A 16,563-nucleotide genomic window follows, 5' to 3' on the forward strand; every position below is an offset into this window, starting at 1 on the left:
TATGTGTTTTATCATTAATGTTAGTTGTTTGTGTTTCCCTGTAGTCTAATAGTAGCATTGTAGCAAAGTGGTCGTATTTCCAATTTTAATGTGTGTCAATGCTGCTTCTGTCGATTTATATACATTTGACATTTTATTTGATTTCTTATTTAACTATGAGTAAGATTTTGGCCACTGAACTGTTTTAAACTTCTAAAGAAAGGTGAACAAAAGGCCTTCCAGATTATATTAAGGAGAATAGCGACCCAATCAGAGTAGACCTTATTTATATATCCATCCATCCATTTTCTGTACCGCTTGTCCTCACAAGGGTCGCGGGGGTTGCTGGAGCCTATCCCAGCTGGCTTCGGGCAGTAGGCGGGGTACACCCTGTACTGGTTGCCAGCCAATCGCAGGGCACACAGAGACGAACAACCATACTCACAATCACACCTATGGACAATTTGGAGTGTCCAATTCACCTGCCATGCATGTTTTTGGAATGTGGGAGGAAACCGGAGTACCCGGAGAAAACCCACGCAAGCACGGGGAGAACATGCAAACTCCACCCAGGAAGGCCGAAGCCCGGACTTGATCTCACAACCTTTGCACTGGGAGGCGGACGTGCTAACCAGTCAGCCACCGTGCCCCCTTATTTATATATTGAATATATTCTAATATTAATGACAAAAACAATTTGTTCACTATCAGAGATTTGTGACTGAGCTTGAAAGAGGAAATCATGATGATGGAACTGAAATGATATTTTGTCAAACTTAATTTATTTTGAGCTTGTTTTTTGTCTTTTAAATGTCCGGCTCATGTCTAGCTAGCTTTCCTAAAAAAAATAAAAAATTAACCAAATTAACATGTTCGCAAATGGTTTTATTTTGAAATACCAGATTTACCTTGTTGCCAACGCTTCACTGCCTGTCCGGCTCGTGTAATTTCTTCAGCTTTGTGAACATTTTCATGTGGAATCTGGAAAAAATAGAAACCTTGCGGAAACCTTGAGCAGCTCAGCATCTGATACGCGCCGCATACGCACCGCACTGCAGCTGGTGTGAATTGACACGCAGACTTAAACGCTTTCTATTCCGTTTTACACATTCAGTGTGAATTGGGCTTAAGTTGGACCTTTACATTAATTCTAAATAAAAAATTTTAAGAAAGTATTTTATCATATAAAATGTATAACAACAAATATTAAAACAATATCCAACATATAAATATTGATATCATGAATTATTTAAAATATTACATACACTTTAAAAACTTTTTTTCACCTTTTTTTCCACCTCATCTACGAATGACCCGGCACATCTGTCCATTTGATGTAACAAATGTGGCATTTCAGCGTTTGCCCACTCATGATACTGCAGAATAAGAAAGTGGGTTGAATAATTCAATACTATTATTCATGTCAGAATGTAATTTTTGTTGTTGCATGTTCTCATTGTAATGACAGCACTGGTAATGTTCCGTTAGTGGAGTTGTTATTCTAGACTGCACCGATATCGCTCTTTAAATTTGCATGCGTATTTTCTTATCAGTCTTTGGGCACTGTATTCATTGTCAAAAGAAACCTTGCTCTCATGTGCACAAGGCAGGAGGTCGGGGCAGCTTTCACTTAGCCTCCGAGCCCTTCGGAGAACATCTATCTGTCAACATTTCCAGGCATTGCAAGGTCGATCTCACAAACACACGTGCGCGCACACACACGCTCATATGAAGGTGCTTCAATCATTAAAATAGCAACATCTTGGAGCAGAATGTTGTTAAATTTACACATTTGCAGCAGGCAACAAGCTGCTGCCTAGCAGAGCTGAGACGATGTGTTGAGCATCATTATGAGCGTTTGGGGTTGCTGCTTCTAATTGGGAGAGTGAAGCATGAAAAAAAGTTCTGTCTGGAGAGGCCATCTTACAACTATGATGTGAAGAGTCTGTGTTTTTCCTGTTGCTTTTTCCACTCAAGCCCAATTGAGTCAAACCAAACACACACACACACACAGACAGCTGGTACTCCCAGCCGGGAGAGAGATGAAGAGGAGGAGATTCAGTCACTCTTCTTCTTTTCGCTACCATTTAACCAAAGCCTCTGTTGAGGACGGGAAACGTCTGTGGCCCTCCTCTGTTTAAAAGTGTGAAAGCGGCGGTTTGGGTATGGCAGCTAAGACATTTTCCACACTTCTTTTGTTGTCAGACAGCTCTAAGTGTGTGTCGTTGCTACAACCCGCCCCTGTTTGTGTGTCGTTCTCACGCAGCGGCTTTGGAAATGTGGATGTTTGCATTTTCTTTCTCAGCAGTGGGACTGTTGAGAGGAATGTATGTCTCTGTACTCAGATGGAACTATTTAAGACACAAACTATTATTTCTTGCTGTGTGATATTGTTCTCTGTCAAATAAGGAACCCTCTTATGTTGCAGAATGCAATATAAGGTGGCTTAGCTGAAGCAAAACAACAATTCTGAACATGTGTTTCTCCCACACTCAAGTCTAAACTTCCTGAAACTTAGTTTAAGGAATACGATTCAGTGGCAAAGTAAGTATTATCCAATAGATTTTTCATAACACGGAAACATTTCCCGTTTTCTTCTGCTATTATCTATGAAGGTAGGTAGGTAGGTTGGTTGGTTGGTTGGTTGGTTGATAGATGTACATATATGTAGGGGACACCGGGGCTAGTTGTATCACGGGTAAGTTGTCACATTGCAATTGTCTTCTCCACCAGAGGTCGCAACTAAAAAGTGGAATACTAGTTTTCTTTGTATAAATGGTCAAGGGTTGTGTATTGTCTGAGAAGCACATTGAGAAACAAGCGTCGTACACAGACAAATTCTAGCAACAAATCATGTGAACTCGATAGTGGAGAGATTCAGGCATCTTTTCATGCCTCAGTCACTGCTCTGTTTTAAGATAACTTTAAACTAGAGCAAGTATTAGCCAACATGGTAGTTTGGGGCAATTTGTCTCAGTCATTTTGGGGTTTGTTGTCACAAGAATGGGCCAATGAAAAATGCACCTCTGGCAACTCAGTGTACGTATGCCAGAATTGTTCTTCAGATGATGAGTCTGAAGAGTGAGGAAATTAATTTGCCACGTTCTGTTTCATTGTTTAAAAATGTATTTTCCAGCTGTTGGAACTACAGTATGCCCACTGGTATAAGTTTCATGATGAACCATCCATCCATCCATCCATCCATTTATCCATCCATTATTAACCGAAATTCTTCATTTTTTGAAATTCTATTTAATCTTTAATTCCCAGTTTAAGGGAAGCAAAACAGGCATTTGAGGCTGAGAGCTATGGCCTATATACCAGCACTTCCTAAGGACTTTCATCAATTTCATAATATTTTAGGTTAAAGTTTGCTCAAGGACCTTGGTAATTTTTTTGATAAACAATTTCCCTGGCTGTAAAAACAAATAAACAAACAAATAAACAAACAACAAAAACAGGAGAACAAGGATGATTTTGTCCTTGTTTTATTAGTTGCAAAATCCAATGTGACATCTTACACCATATAGTGTGACAACTTACCCGTTGGTGGGGCAACATGTCACATGTTCACTCCCCCCTATTTGATGGCTTATAACTCTGCACTGACACAAAGTATGAAAATGACATAAATACAAAAAATATACCTAAGACTTTGGTCTTTCATCTGGTATACATTTTGTTTATATATGATGTATTGATTCCAAGAAATACATAAAAGTATAAAAAGTGACACAACTAGCTCCGGTCTCCCCTACGTATATTTAAGACATTTATAGAATATGCATCTGTGGAATGGGCTGATTTACAATTACTTCTAACTGAGAAGTCGAATGCCATCAGTATAAGGAGCAGCTACTTTGTAAAATTGTGAAATGTTTCTTTCTCGTTACTTATAAGACTTAACTCATCCAACTCGCCAAAGAAATCTACAGAACAGTTAGCGACAACATGAAGCTGCTTTGAAATTATGCAAAATGTGCTGACAAGAAGAATTGTGAAATATAATCCACCCACCACAAATGTTTGAAGTTTTTGCCATATTTTGTTTCTATCATTCACATAGATGATGACTCACTGCTGCTTTCGGTTGTCCACTCTCTTAATTTCATTTAGCATTTTTGGCTTGCCATTTCCAGTTTGGCCCAAGCAGAAGTGCTTCTCATTGTAATATGGAGGAAACGGGTGAACAACATCTCTAATTACACTTCACCCACTGACACTCATTTACATACAAACACAATCACACTCCAGTCCAAAACCTTCATTATCTCTGAATTCCATTCTTGTAGGGCATGATATTCTCACTGCTATATTTCATTCAAGCTTCGTTTCTCAGCAATGCTGCATAATTACCACAGCAACTGAGTAGGGATTTTTTCACTCTGATGTCTTTATTTTTCCTCTCTTATTCTGTGTAAAAGGTTAGATGATACCACTGTGAAAATTGGTGCTTTCTCAGTGTTGGGATTATTATATGGAGTGTGCATGCATCTGGTACTTCTACCACTACTACTACTATCATAAAAAAAAATTCTCGACAGTTAAAAATAGGGCTGCAGTGGGAGTCTTTTTTGCCCCCCTACTTTGACTTTTACAACTTGGGACCATACCTGTGCCTTTCATACCCTGGAGAACGCATAAATAGTTTTTTTTAGAGTTCAGCCTCTAAATATACTATAAAAATAAAGGCGCAATGAGAGTATTTCCAATGTTTGGCTTTGATGTAAAACTTTTCTACCCTTTTTAGGGCCAAAAATGTAGTGGCAGGCAGTGCATTTCAGAACCCGCCCTTCAGTGGGGGCTTCAGTGAGGTAATCTAACTCTTAATACCACCATTAACATATCATTTTTATAATGTCTTCATCTGAATTGATAAAAAGTTAACCCCCGGGGCAAACACATTTTTATCTCCTATTGAATGGTTTGCTTCCAAAAGCATCCACAATCAGATTTTGTTCGACCTAAGAGGTTCCACTTTAAAGGCCAAATTATTTATTTTTTTTCGCTTTCCTGAGTGCACAACTTTGCCAGAGGCTCCACTGTTTCCCCTCACACCTCTTTCTCTTCATCTTAACAACTGGGCCTCTCTCAAAGCACGTGCACACCCCCCGAATAAGCCCTTTTGTACGCCATTACAATGTGAATGAGGGGGCCCGCTAGCTCCATTGAGAGGTGCATGAGAGAGTGTGTGTCAGTGCAAATGGGTTTGGGGGAGATTGATGAACTAGTGAGGAGGGAAAGAGGGAACACCTAATCAAGTTAAACCTGTTGGACTGACATGCTTTGCCTGGCAGAAAGACATTTGGCACTAGTGGGCATAAAAGGAGAGGAAAGGGCCGGCCTGGCCAGAAATTCATTCATGTAAAATGAACCCACGTTTATCGTGGCAGTAATGCTTTCCAGTTTAATCCGTGATATGAAAAATCTTTCACTACACTATAGTTTTACCCATTCCCCCACGTTTAACATTTTAATTTATCAAAACACACAAACTTATTAAGACATACTTGTCCAAGTATTCCGTAGCTCCTATTCTCACTATCTCGCTCACGCAGTTTTCCAAATAAGGCCAAAAGCGTGCTTGCTTCAAGCTGTGTATTTGTCACGCTAAATTGAAGTTTACTGTAAAACTGGCAAATAAAACATATGAGATTTGCAATAAAAAACCAAAAACCAAAGTCTAAAGCATATATTGTAAAACCCATACTCATAAATGAGCAAGTTTGGGAATGACTGCTCGAGTTGTATTTGATTCGAAATATGACAAAAAAAGGGCATAAAATGTTGATCACTTTTCAATTCAAGCAGATGTATGTGAATGTCTTGTTTTGCTTAAAGTAAATTTCTTGTAAATTTGACACACCACAGAGAAGAGTGTTGTTAACAACCCTGCCAAATTTGAATGAGGCTTCAAATCCTAAAACATCAAACCTTTCTCTCTGCCGATATGTCCATTGAATGCACAGAAACCACAACCCGCTCATCTGTCACCCGTCAATCAAACACCTATCATACGACCTGGAAAAATAGATATAGAAATAGCTTCTTTCATCAACGATAACAGCGACATTGCGATATAAAAAACTGCCACAATATCGTCATTGTCACACATCAGCACATCTGTTAAAAAAAGCCAGGTTGTTTTCCATTTGGGCACTTTCACCATCCTCTGGTGGTTAGTTTATTAGTGCAGTTTGATTTTAATTCGGCATGTTTTGTCCACTTATGTCTAAGACCCACGCTAATGGCCAGATGAAGGGGAACGTAATGTGTTTGACTAATTACTTGAACATGGAAATACTGAAAACTGTTTAACCTACAGGTATATTCCACAATCATTACGTCATCAGAAAGTATTTATGCTTATACGACTTATGAGGCTGAAATATTTGAACTTTTCAATATAGAATAGGCTTATTTAATAATGGCTCAAGCCTCAAGGCCACTGGCGTGCACAGGTAGACCCCTAGTGGTGCTCACAGCCTTGCTCCTCTGCCCTCTCTCAAAAAAAGTGCCCTTTGGAAAGTTCCTTTTTTTATTATTTTTTTAATAAACACTTTACTGAGGACAGGTCAATGTTGACACAATCTTTTAGAAAAGCCGCATGATTAATCGCGTGTGAAAAAAACAAACAATATGCGTCCCCTGCACGCAAACACCCGACCTAGCTCTCTCGCTCGCTCGCTTCCTTTCCTTTCCTTTGTCATGTGAACGCTAATTACCCACAGTCGCGGTGTGGGACAGACACACACACATACACACACACACACACACGCAACTCCTTCCTCTGCTGCTCCACCCCAGCCAGGTAACTGTGTTATGAATCCAGTTAAATTGTATTATTTGTTTGCCCTCTATTCCCTACCTATAATAATTTTGTTGTGAAGTAGCCTGTCTCATACAGCACAAACAACTGAGCATAAATTAGCTGATATTAGCCACCTATTGTTAAAATGCTATATGCTAATTCAATAATAGATAACGTGATAACCACCACATAGTAAGACTAATGAAGGTAAAAATAAGCTCTCTGTGATCCGTGCATTGAAAAGCATTGGACTTTGGATCATTGTAATTTGATTTGTGGGGATTATTTTGACTTCAAAACGTAATAAATTGTTGTTTGTGTCGGGTTTGTATTGTGCTAGTAGTCACAGGCAAAAACAATCCAATACGTTATTGGTGATCGAAGCATTTGCATTGAGTTGCATTGTGGAAATATAATATACTTGTGACGCCATCTCAGAATTGTCAGTAAGGTATATTCCTTGTGCACAAAAGTGCCCCCCTCCTCACCCCCCACCCAGAGCACTTGCCCCCCAAAATATCTGCGCACGCCACTGCTCAAGGCACTGTTACACTTCCTTTCCATTTTGTGTGCAATACACCTGCTGGTTAGTCAGGCAAGAACAACGTTTCATTCAATTTTTGTGATCAATGTTACCATCCCATTGGGCTACTTATGCTTTACTATCATTGTGCTTTAAAGTTGTATTTTCTCTCTCCCTGAAATGCTTTGAGTAATACAACATGTGCGCGATGAGGGAATCAGCAGAGCGCGCCGTAAACTTGCACTGGTGCGTATCCGCCCATGACACATCCTTCATCCCACTAACGTCAACTAACGGCCCGTGAGCTCTTACCGGACTGTGATCGCTGGTGCAGGAGGATTGGGGGATGTGGTGTGGGTGTGGGTGTGGGTGTGGGGGTGGGGGTGATTGTGTCAATCATCCACGCTAGTCTTCCCCCTCCCAACCCTTCACTAGTCTAGCCTCCTCCTATGTGTAGGCGCTCCTCCACAAACGCTCTTTTTTACGCACGGCCGCTATAGTCGTTAACGGACAGCCTACCATCGGTGCTCCCCTGTCTGCCTGCTCGCCTGCCAATCTCCAGCCTTAAAAGCGGAGATAAAGGCAACTTGGCGGGGAGTGAAGAGGAAGAAGCGCGTAGGGAGGCAGAGAGTGGGATAAATGGAGAGGAATGATAAAAGGGGGGGAGGCGAGCGCATCATTCCGGGTGGCTGCCCCTGCTCGAGAGAGAGAGAGGGAGAGAGCGAGAGAGAGAGAGAGAGAGAGAGAGAGAGAGAGAGAGAGAGAGAGAGAGAGAGAGAGAGAGAGAGAGAGAGAGAGAGAGAGAGAGAGAGAGAGAGAGAGAGAGAGAGAGAGAGAGAGAGAGATGGCACAGGGCTACAGCATCCAAAACACACGGGGGAGGCGCGCCACGGAGACCAGAGCACCAGACCCACACGGAGCACCATCACGCTCACCGGTCGTCCGTCAGACATCCTCCCCGCGCAGCAGCCCCTCAAGCCCCGCGAGAGGTAAGCGGGTCCTCGAGACCGGTTAATGGAGGAGTATTCACCTGGTGTTTTGTTTGTGTTCTTTCAGTCATTACTGCCTCGTTGCTCTGTGATGTTTATTCAGTATTGTTGCACTCTTGCTTTGCTGCATCTGCAACAGCACAGACGTAGATTACTTGTATTTATTTTATTTTATTTTTACATTATTAGCAACTAGGTTTCAGGTTTGCACAAAATGTCTCTCAAATTTAAAATATGTTATTAAAAATATTACATTTGCTGAAAATACCTGTGGATTAACTATCAACTAAAGTCAAGAGTGTTGGTTTTTCAGTTAGGGGAAAAAAACCACTTTCTTTAAAATTAAGAAGGTGTAATTTAAAGCACTAAAATCTTACATATTTTTCTTCCATCACTCAATAAGGGTATTAAAGTAATAAACTTATGATCTTTGTGCTCTAATGTTAGCGCCCTCATGCGACATCCAATGGCACTACAACTAGAGAGTAACAGGTTATTAAAAGGTTTTGGTGGAAAATTTGAATCAATATTGATAATGTAATCAAGTTTAACTCGTGAAGAATGAATGGAGCGTAAAGTTTGTGTTTCCTCATGCATGGGCCAACCATGAGAATCAAGACAACTCTGTCAAGAGCTGCTGAACAGGAGTTATTGATTCCTTATTCAGAGTATAAGATTCATCCCTCGAGTGTGAATTGTGTCATCTGATGATGAAGAACAAGAGGACAAGTGTCAGGAAAAATGCTATTCATGTAAGAATGGTTGCAAGAGTGAAGAAGAATGGTGAGAAAGGGGAGCAAAAAATATGCTGTGGGATCTTTTCTTCTCTGTGGCTCCCGGCACATACATTAAGATGCTAATCCTTTTTTGTCTCTCTATAATTCTCTGCATTTTGTTCCCCTCTCTCGCTTTCTGTCTTTCCTCCTTGTCTCTATTTCTCACGTTCTCTCCATTTTTTTCTGTACTGTCATAGGCTACCCTCAGATTAGCGCTCCTGGCGATAGGAGTCCGACTCTAATTTTGTGGTACTTTAGATGATTAGGTTCAGAAATAGGACAGAAGTGAGCAGAGTTTGGTGCAATTAGAGGGAATCTCTGCAGAGGTTTATAGGACTGATTAGTTGCGCTCCCGTCCACCTCCCCACATAATAACACACGACAGCTGTTGTTTATTGACTTGTGTTTTTGCTAGGGTGTCACGTGTGTGCATGTGTGTGTTGGGTAAGCCCTAAAGATACAAGTCCTTTTCAGTCATATGCGTACATAGCAGCTGTTGCACGTACTCACACTCTGTACTAAAGTAGAAGTACAGATTTGATTGCTTAGTAAATTAAAAGAAAAAAGTACAGACTGGCAGGTAAAAAAGTAAAAAATACTTTTTTTTTATAACTTGGCACAACGGAAATAAAATATCTGGTACATGCCTGTGTGGGTGTTTTTTTTTTTTCAGATGAGATAATTGCTTAAAGAATCTCGTGGTCTTGTAGGCTGGCACAAGACACAATGTAACAACATCAATCAATTCTTCTAAATAAGGCAATGAATGGCGAGTATCTTGCACTGTTGTGTCATTGTCTTTACTGTTCCGTTTCACATGTCTCCATGTCACTGGTGTTTCTCTCCACTTTATGAGATCTCAATCAATGAATATGCTTACATCCAGTTAATAACCATGTCAAAACCCAAATACTGGCAATATTCAGTTTTTGAAAGCACATACGCTCTTATTCAGAATTTTTTAAAACCCGAATAAGACCTTTGGGTAAACCCCTTTCCTAACCCCAATATTTGGTCATACAAACGTATCGGGGCACGTTCTTAGAACGGTGGTCTTAACTACTTGTATGCATGGTGGCCATCTTACGTTGCCACTCGCTAAATCAGCCTAACTTGAATACATTGATTTCTTTGTGGCGTTTTCATTTAATTTTCTGTTTCTATGGCGAAAATGCCACAGCGTGTATCTACTGTATACGGAGACACATATAGGAATATACGAGTAGCCCAAATACTCAGAGGTAAACAAGTATGATGACGCAGCAACGAACCACACTTTTGGATCGAGGAGGAAACTGAATTATTTATTAGTGTAGTGAAAGACATGAATATAATGTCTTTATTGACCGTAAGAAGAAAAAAAACGGAAATTATGACAATTTGCGTGATGATGTCTGTGCGTCCTGTAGATCAAAATATGTATGCAGGTGTAACTCTGTCCTCCGCTCACGCATATAAACGGGTAAACCCGAATGTTTCAGAAAACTGAATTTTGACCTTTACACAAATATTGACTACATGTGTAAACAGTGAATTCATCAGTCAAAAGATCTCAACTGGTGTTGTTAGGGCAGAGTATTAAAAGTATCAGAGGTAGGCGCGTCAATTAATTTTGAGTGTCCGTCATTCGGCAATTGTCAACATTCAGTACACTCATTGTTAATCTGTCAATATTTCAAGCCGAACCGTCAATCTGTCATTTGTCAATTGCGCAGCAAAATGAGCATCCGTCAATGTTTCCGTCATTCAAGGTGGGCATCCATCAACGTTCCGTAAATCATCATTCGTCAATCCGTCACCAAAATGGAACGTCCGTTATAGACGAATTGCTGAATTTATTGACGGATTGACAAGTACATTGACGGACAAAATCCCTCTTCCATCAATACTAAATTTGTCAAATTTTAGAAGTTTCCTGTCAATCGTCAGCAAAATAGGCCTCCGTCATTGAATTGGATTGACGGACCTTCTGTCAATAATGACGGAATGCCCACCTCTGATTAATATAGTAATAAAGTATTTCTGATTTATTCACTTCTCTATCCTTTTCACAGGTATTGATCCCCACTGGTCGCCCATGTGAAGATTGGAACCTTTTCAAAAATAACGTGTGTGCCTCGTCCTCCTTCACCGCCCCCGTCCCCACCTGCCATGGTCACTTGATGCACCCCTGAGTGGCCTTGCTCTCCCATCCCCAGACTCGACCAAGCGCCCCTTCCGAAAACAGGCGTCCGCCATGACGGTGGCCGTGCGATTCCGTCGCCACTTACGGCGGCTCCTCCTGCTGCTGGCCTCGTGCTGTCTCGTCTCCTTGCTCCTGTCTGCCTACTTCCTTTTCACCAACTCCTCACCTGCCATGCAAATAGGACAATCCTCCGAGCCCGCCTGCTCCCAGCCCCTCTCTATGTCCCCGTACCGCCAACTCCCGTACCCGTACCCTCCAAATCCGCCTCACACGCATGTCCACACTGACCCAGCGGTGCTAGTGCTGGTGGAGTCGCAGTACTCTCAGCTGGGTCAGGACATTGTGGCTATTTTGGAGTCTGCGCACTTCAAGTTCCGCATGGAAATAGCCTCAGGGAAGGGTGACCTCCCGCCTTTGACAGAAAAGGGCCGCGGACGATATTCGCTCATCATTTATGAGAACCTCCTCAAGTATGCACATGCAGACACATGGAACAGACAGCTGTTGCATCAGTACTGCACCGAGTTCCGGGTGGGCATCATCGGCTTCTACCGCTCCACGGAGACTTCCCCGCCTCTGCTCAAACTCAGAAACTTCCCACTAGTGCTCAGGACCAATCAGGCCCTTTGGGACTGCTGCGTGGTGTCCAGCTCTCCCATCCTCACCTTAACCAAACCCGGCACGGACCGCGGGGCCTTACCCGGCGAGGACTGGACCTCCTTTTCCTCCAATCATTCCACCTACCAAGCTGTGCTGCACGCCCGAGCCAAGGACGGAGCAGGGGCGGGTAGCGGTGACAATCCAGGGCCTGGTTTTAGTCTGGGCCTGCAGGCCACTGTAGTGCAAGACATGGGGCTGTATGACGGGGTGAGAAGGGTGTTCTTTGGCCAGGGGCTAAACTACTGGCTCCACAGACTCATCTTAGTGGACACCATCTCTTACCTCACTGACAAGAAGCTGACTTTGGGTCTGGACCGGCATATCTTGGTGGATATAGATGACATATTTGTGGGAAAGGAAGGCACCCGCATGAACGTCAAGGATGTGAAGGTATTTCCGGGGGGTACTGGGTGAATTAATCATTCTGCTAGCAAAAAGTAACTAATGTCTGCACAGTGCTGGCAAATATGATAAATATGAAGCTGTTGCCCTGGAAATCTGAAAACGTCAGCAAAATACTTGACAGGTCATAAATTGCAATGTGTGTTTGTGTGTGAAACGTATGTGTTGCCGTACAGCAAGAGAGTAATTATCTTAAATGGAAGTTTACAGGCCATTTATAGGGACAAAGACACCGAGTGAAAGAGGGTTAGAGGAGGGGTGAGAGTGAGCGAGTGAATGAGCAAGTGAAAAGATGAATGGCTCCTATTCCTCTTTTCCCACGTTCTTCCTCTTAGGCAAACTAAAGGAGAGTCGACCTCTCAAGGCAGCTATTGTTTCAACACACGCTCGCTTGAGCAGCCACACTCGGCCTACACACAAAGCCATGCGCCTCCCTGTATGGACATTTACAGTAGTTGCACACATTTGTTGCAATCTTCACAAAAGCACCAGGAATTTTGAGCTGCATTGTTTTTATCCGCCTTTCTTCATTGCATTGCAGAAACACAATTTACTTGCAAAGTCCTTTGAGACTTTTCTGTGATTAAGGGCTACATAAATACATTTGACTTGACTAACCGACGGCCCTAAAACTTGGTGAAACAGTCGGACGCAAGCCAAAAACAATCACTTCAGTTTTGGTTCACAGCCGCACTAAATTGCGGATTAAGGAAGTTAGATTAGTTTAATATACTGGATGTTTTGAATTGTTTTTGTTTTTTTCTTAATGCCTCAGTGGAATAATGCTTAAATATATGATGTAGGAAAAGATTGGGCACCTCAGTTTGTGTTTCATTAACTTTGCTCGTGTGTGTGTGTGTGTGTATATATATATATATATATATATATATATATATATATATATATATATATATATATATTAGGGGTGTAACAAAAAACGATTTGAACGACACACGGACTAATAAATCGGTCTAAAAATAGCTTGAACCAACCGATGGCCCGGTCAATACGTTATAAATCAATTTAATCTTGCTGGTACAATTTACAGGGTGCACGCTCCCCGTTCGCCACGTTGCCAATGACGAGGAGTGGAACAAAACATGGCCATATGCAATTAGCATACAGTAATCCCACAATCCTCGATGCGGCCAGTGACTCACGTGATTGGTTACAGTTCATTCACAATATCGTTCCAAGCCAATAACGCATTGCTTATATCTGCCGGCGCGGCATGCTACTGCTAGCGAGTATTAGCAGACAAGCCGTTCTGTCGCGACCTGAGGAGAGATGAAAACGGGAATATTGTGTCGGTTTCTACTCTAAACTAAACTATAATGAACTTTGAATTACCCCCTGGGCTCGCTCAAAAGTTGCGGGGGGAAACGAAGGATGACATGGCAGACCACTATTTAGCCCGTCTAGGACGTGAACCCTTGTCAGATCTTTTTTTAACTCAAGTGTGTAAAAGAAGGATAATCAGACGCTTTCACGAGCGGTATATCAGCCAGAATCGCGGAGGGATGGCGAGCACAAAGGTAGAACATCAACAGGTACGTGATCATGAACTGTTTTGGAACCGTTTAATTTTATTTTCTTGTGTCGTTGAGTACACATAGTTCACCATATAAACTCAGCACTGATTTACGTAACGTAATTGTTATTGTTTGCCGTATTAATGGTATTACAGTTGCAACTGCAGTTGTAATGCAGTAATCAAGACAAAACTTTATTGGTATGATATGTATTATAATAAAATTGCATGAGGAAAATATAGGGGTAACTGCCTGTATACAGACACAAAAATAAATATATAAAAATGTCACTGTACCACCATTTGGACAAGCATCATAATACAATAACATAGTAGAGCTGAGTGTTCTTAAAAATGAGGTAGAGGATGTATTCCTAAAATAAACTTGTATTTATTATTGTAGGCCACTGCAACAAACAGATGCTTTGCAAATGTGCAAATTATGAGATTTAGAATTAAACAAGATATTCAAACGATTAATGGAGTATCAAAAATAATTATAAATGAATTTGGCAGTTGACTAGTCAAGTAATCAAATAATCGTTGCACCGAATCGAAACTGAATCGATCCAAATTGAATCGTAATCCTACTGAATCGAACTGAATCGAATCGTTCCATTTTAAAATTGAACCGCCCTTGTATCAAATCGTGCCACATGTATCGAGATGTGTATCGAATCGTCTTGATTGGAAAGATATACACCCCTAATATATATATATATATATATATATATATATATATATATATATATATATATATATATATATATATATAAAATAAGTGTTTTCAATGGTGACATTTACTCAGGCATATAAATATTTTTGGGAATTAGACAAACAATTACAACTGCTCATTACATTATTACAAATGTAATGCGAATGACAAATGTTATTTAGTTAGAGTATGTTGTTCTTAATAAACAAGATGTAGGAGTTTGAAGGGTAACAGAGTAGGTTAGCGCTGTCAAAATGCCCTTGAGCAAGGGACTAAATCCTTATCTGTTTATGGCCATGACCATATAAAATTTAGCTGACATCTCTGTTTTCGGTGTAAACCGAATTCTCTGTTCAATCTATTTTATTATTCATTATTTAATATGCGGCAAGGTCACACTTAGTTTACATGTGATCCCCATGCTTGTGTGGGTTTCCAACTCCAAAACCCCAATAAGCAACAACATATGTAGATCATCTCTAAATAAACTATTTTATGGCTTTATTGGGGACCTCTTAGTAATCTCCCAAGATGATGTTCTCTTCTCTGTGTGCAGATTGAGAATGAAGGGTGCTTGTATAGAAACAATTAAAACATCCCAGTCATACACCCACTTTAAAAAAAAAAAGAAAAAACGTTTCCATTATTTTTGCCTATTCTTTAATTCAGATTGTGTGTGGTGTCTTTCCAAATGATCATGTTGTCTCACTGTGACCACACACAGGTGATCAAAGTAGTGGTGTGTGCGTGTGTGTGTGTGTTGGGGCGGAGATACATTTTAAATGTTGTGTGTATGTACAGCCACGTTTCAATCTGTGACATTTAGGATAGAATGCCACTTTCCATCAATGCCTGACAAAAAAAGGTCCCACCTGTCCGCGGCTGAGATGCAGGGAGGAGATGTGAAGCATGCGGCGGCTGGAAAACAAAACAAAAAACAAAACACTAATAGGTAGTGAAGTGGAGAAAGATTCCACGCTATGTATATATATATATATATATATATATATATATATATATATATATATATATATATATATATATATATGTTAGGGGTGTGAATTGCCTAGTACCTGGCGATTCGATTTGCATCACAATTCATAGGTCACGATTCGATTCGATACCGATTCATCCCGATACGAATCTATAAATTGAAAATGTATTTAAATATATATATATATATATATATATATATGAAAATTCAGGCTTATAACTGAGCCACTGCATTTAACAAACAGGTTGCAGTCTGTTGCATGTTTGAACAGCACTGAAATAAAATATCAAAGCTTAATGTTCCATTAATATAACATTCTTCCATGCTTAATGTTTGAATCCTAACCCTAAGTAAGACGTTTTGTTGAATATTCCCTTAAAAAATGGATGTTTAAAAATCGATTCGAATCGATTCGAGAATTGCGCGCTATAATATCGCGATATATTGCCGAATCGATTTTTTCCTAACACCCCTAATATATATATATATATATATATATATATATATATAGCATAGTATAGTATAGTATAGTAAACTCCGCACACATACACATTATCCACAAATTGAGCAGCCATGCTCCCTCTTGTATAAATTTTCATTTTAAGTTAGCCTGACTCCTCAGCTTTGTCCCCTAAATATACATGAGGATGAACTGGTGGTGAAACACAACGACAGGGATGTACGGAGGGTGGAGGTCAAGAGACGTTCAGACAGTGGCACAAAAAGACAGAGCCGTTGCACCTCCAACGCACACACGCGGCTGCCACATTTGCTCCTTCAGGATAGCAGGAAATCACAGAGAGGAAGACGGGAAGAAAGGAAGAAGGACGGGAGGGTGAGTGGCGCCTAGGGGAAAGAGCTCGCAGCAAACTTCCTCATTTCACAGAGACAAAATGCTGAAGGGGGAATGAGGGAAGAGGAGGGGAGGTGGAGGAGCAGAAATATGATGATGAGAAGCAACTTCTCCCGCAAATAGGTGATGAAGGTTGAACAAGGTG

At 40.8% G+C, this 16,563-nt stretch overlaps 1 protein-coding gene across 2 annotated transcripts in view; it reads left to right on the forward strand.

Annotated features, from left to right (window-relative positions):
• The first annotated feature begins 7,930 nt into the window (after positions 1–7,930).
• The window catches only part of ndst3 (N-deacetylase/N-sulfotransferase (heparan glucosaminyl) 3), a 60,255-nt gene continuing 51,622 nt past the window's right edge, over positions 7,931–16,563 (forward strand). The window contains exons 1-2 of one of the 2 annotated variants that reach the window (XM_086083536.1): positions 7,931–8,302; positions 11,133–12,313. In XM_086083536.1, coding sequence (XP_085939662.1) covers positions 11,315–12,313 — 999 coding nt within the window. In that variant the 5' untranslated portion in view covers positions 7,931–8,302; positions 11,133–11,314. The remainder of the gene's footprint in view (positions 8,303–11,132; positions 12,314–16,563) is intronic. The other variant, XM_086083537.1, reaches the window with a different exon arrangement.

The sequence above is a fragment of the Leptonotus elevatus genome, chromosome 8 (genome assembly GCF_054856555.1).
Source record: "Leptonotus elevatus isolate MCC_2025b chromosome 8, RoL_Lele_1.0, whole genome shotgun sequence".
Lineage (NCBI taxonomy): Eukaryota > Metazoa > Chordata > Actinopteri > Syngnathiformes > Syngnathidae > Leptonotus > Leptonotus elevatus.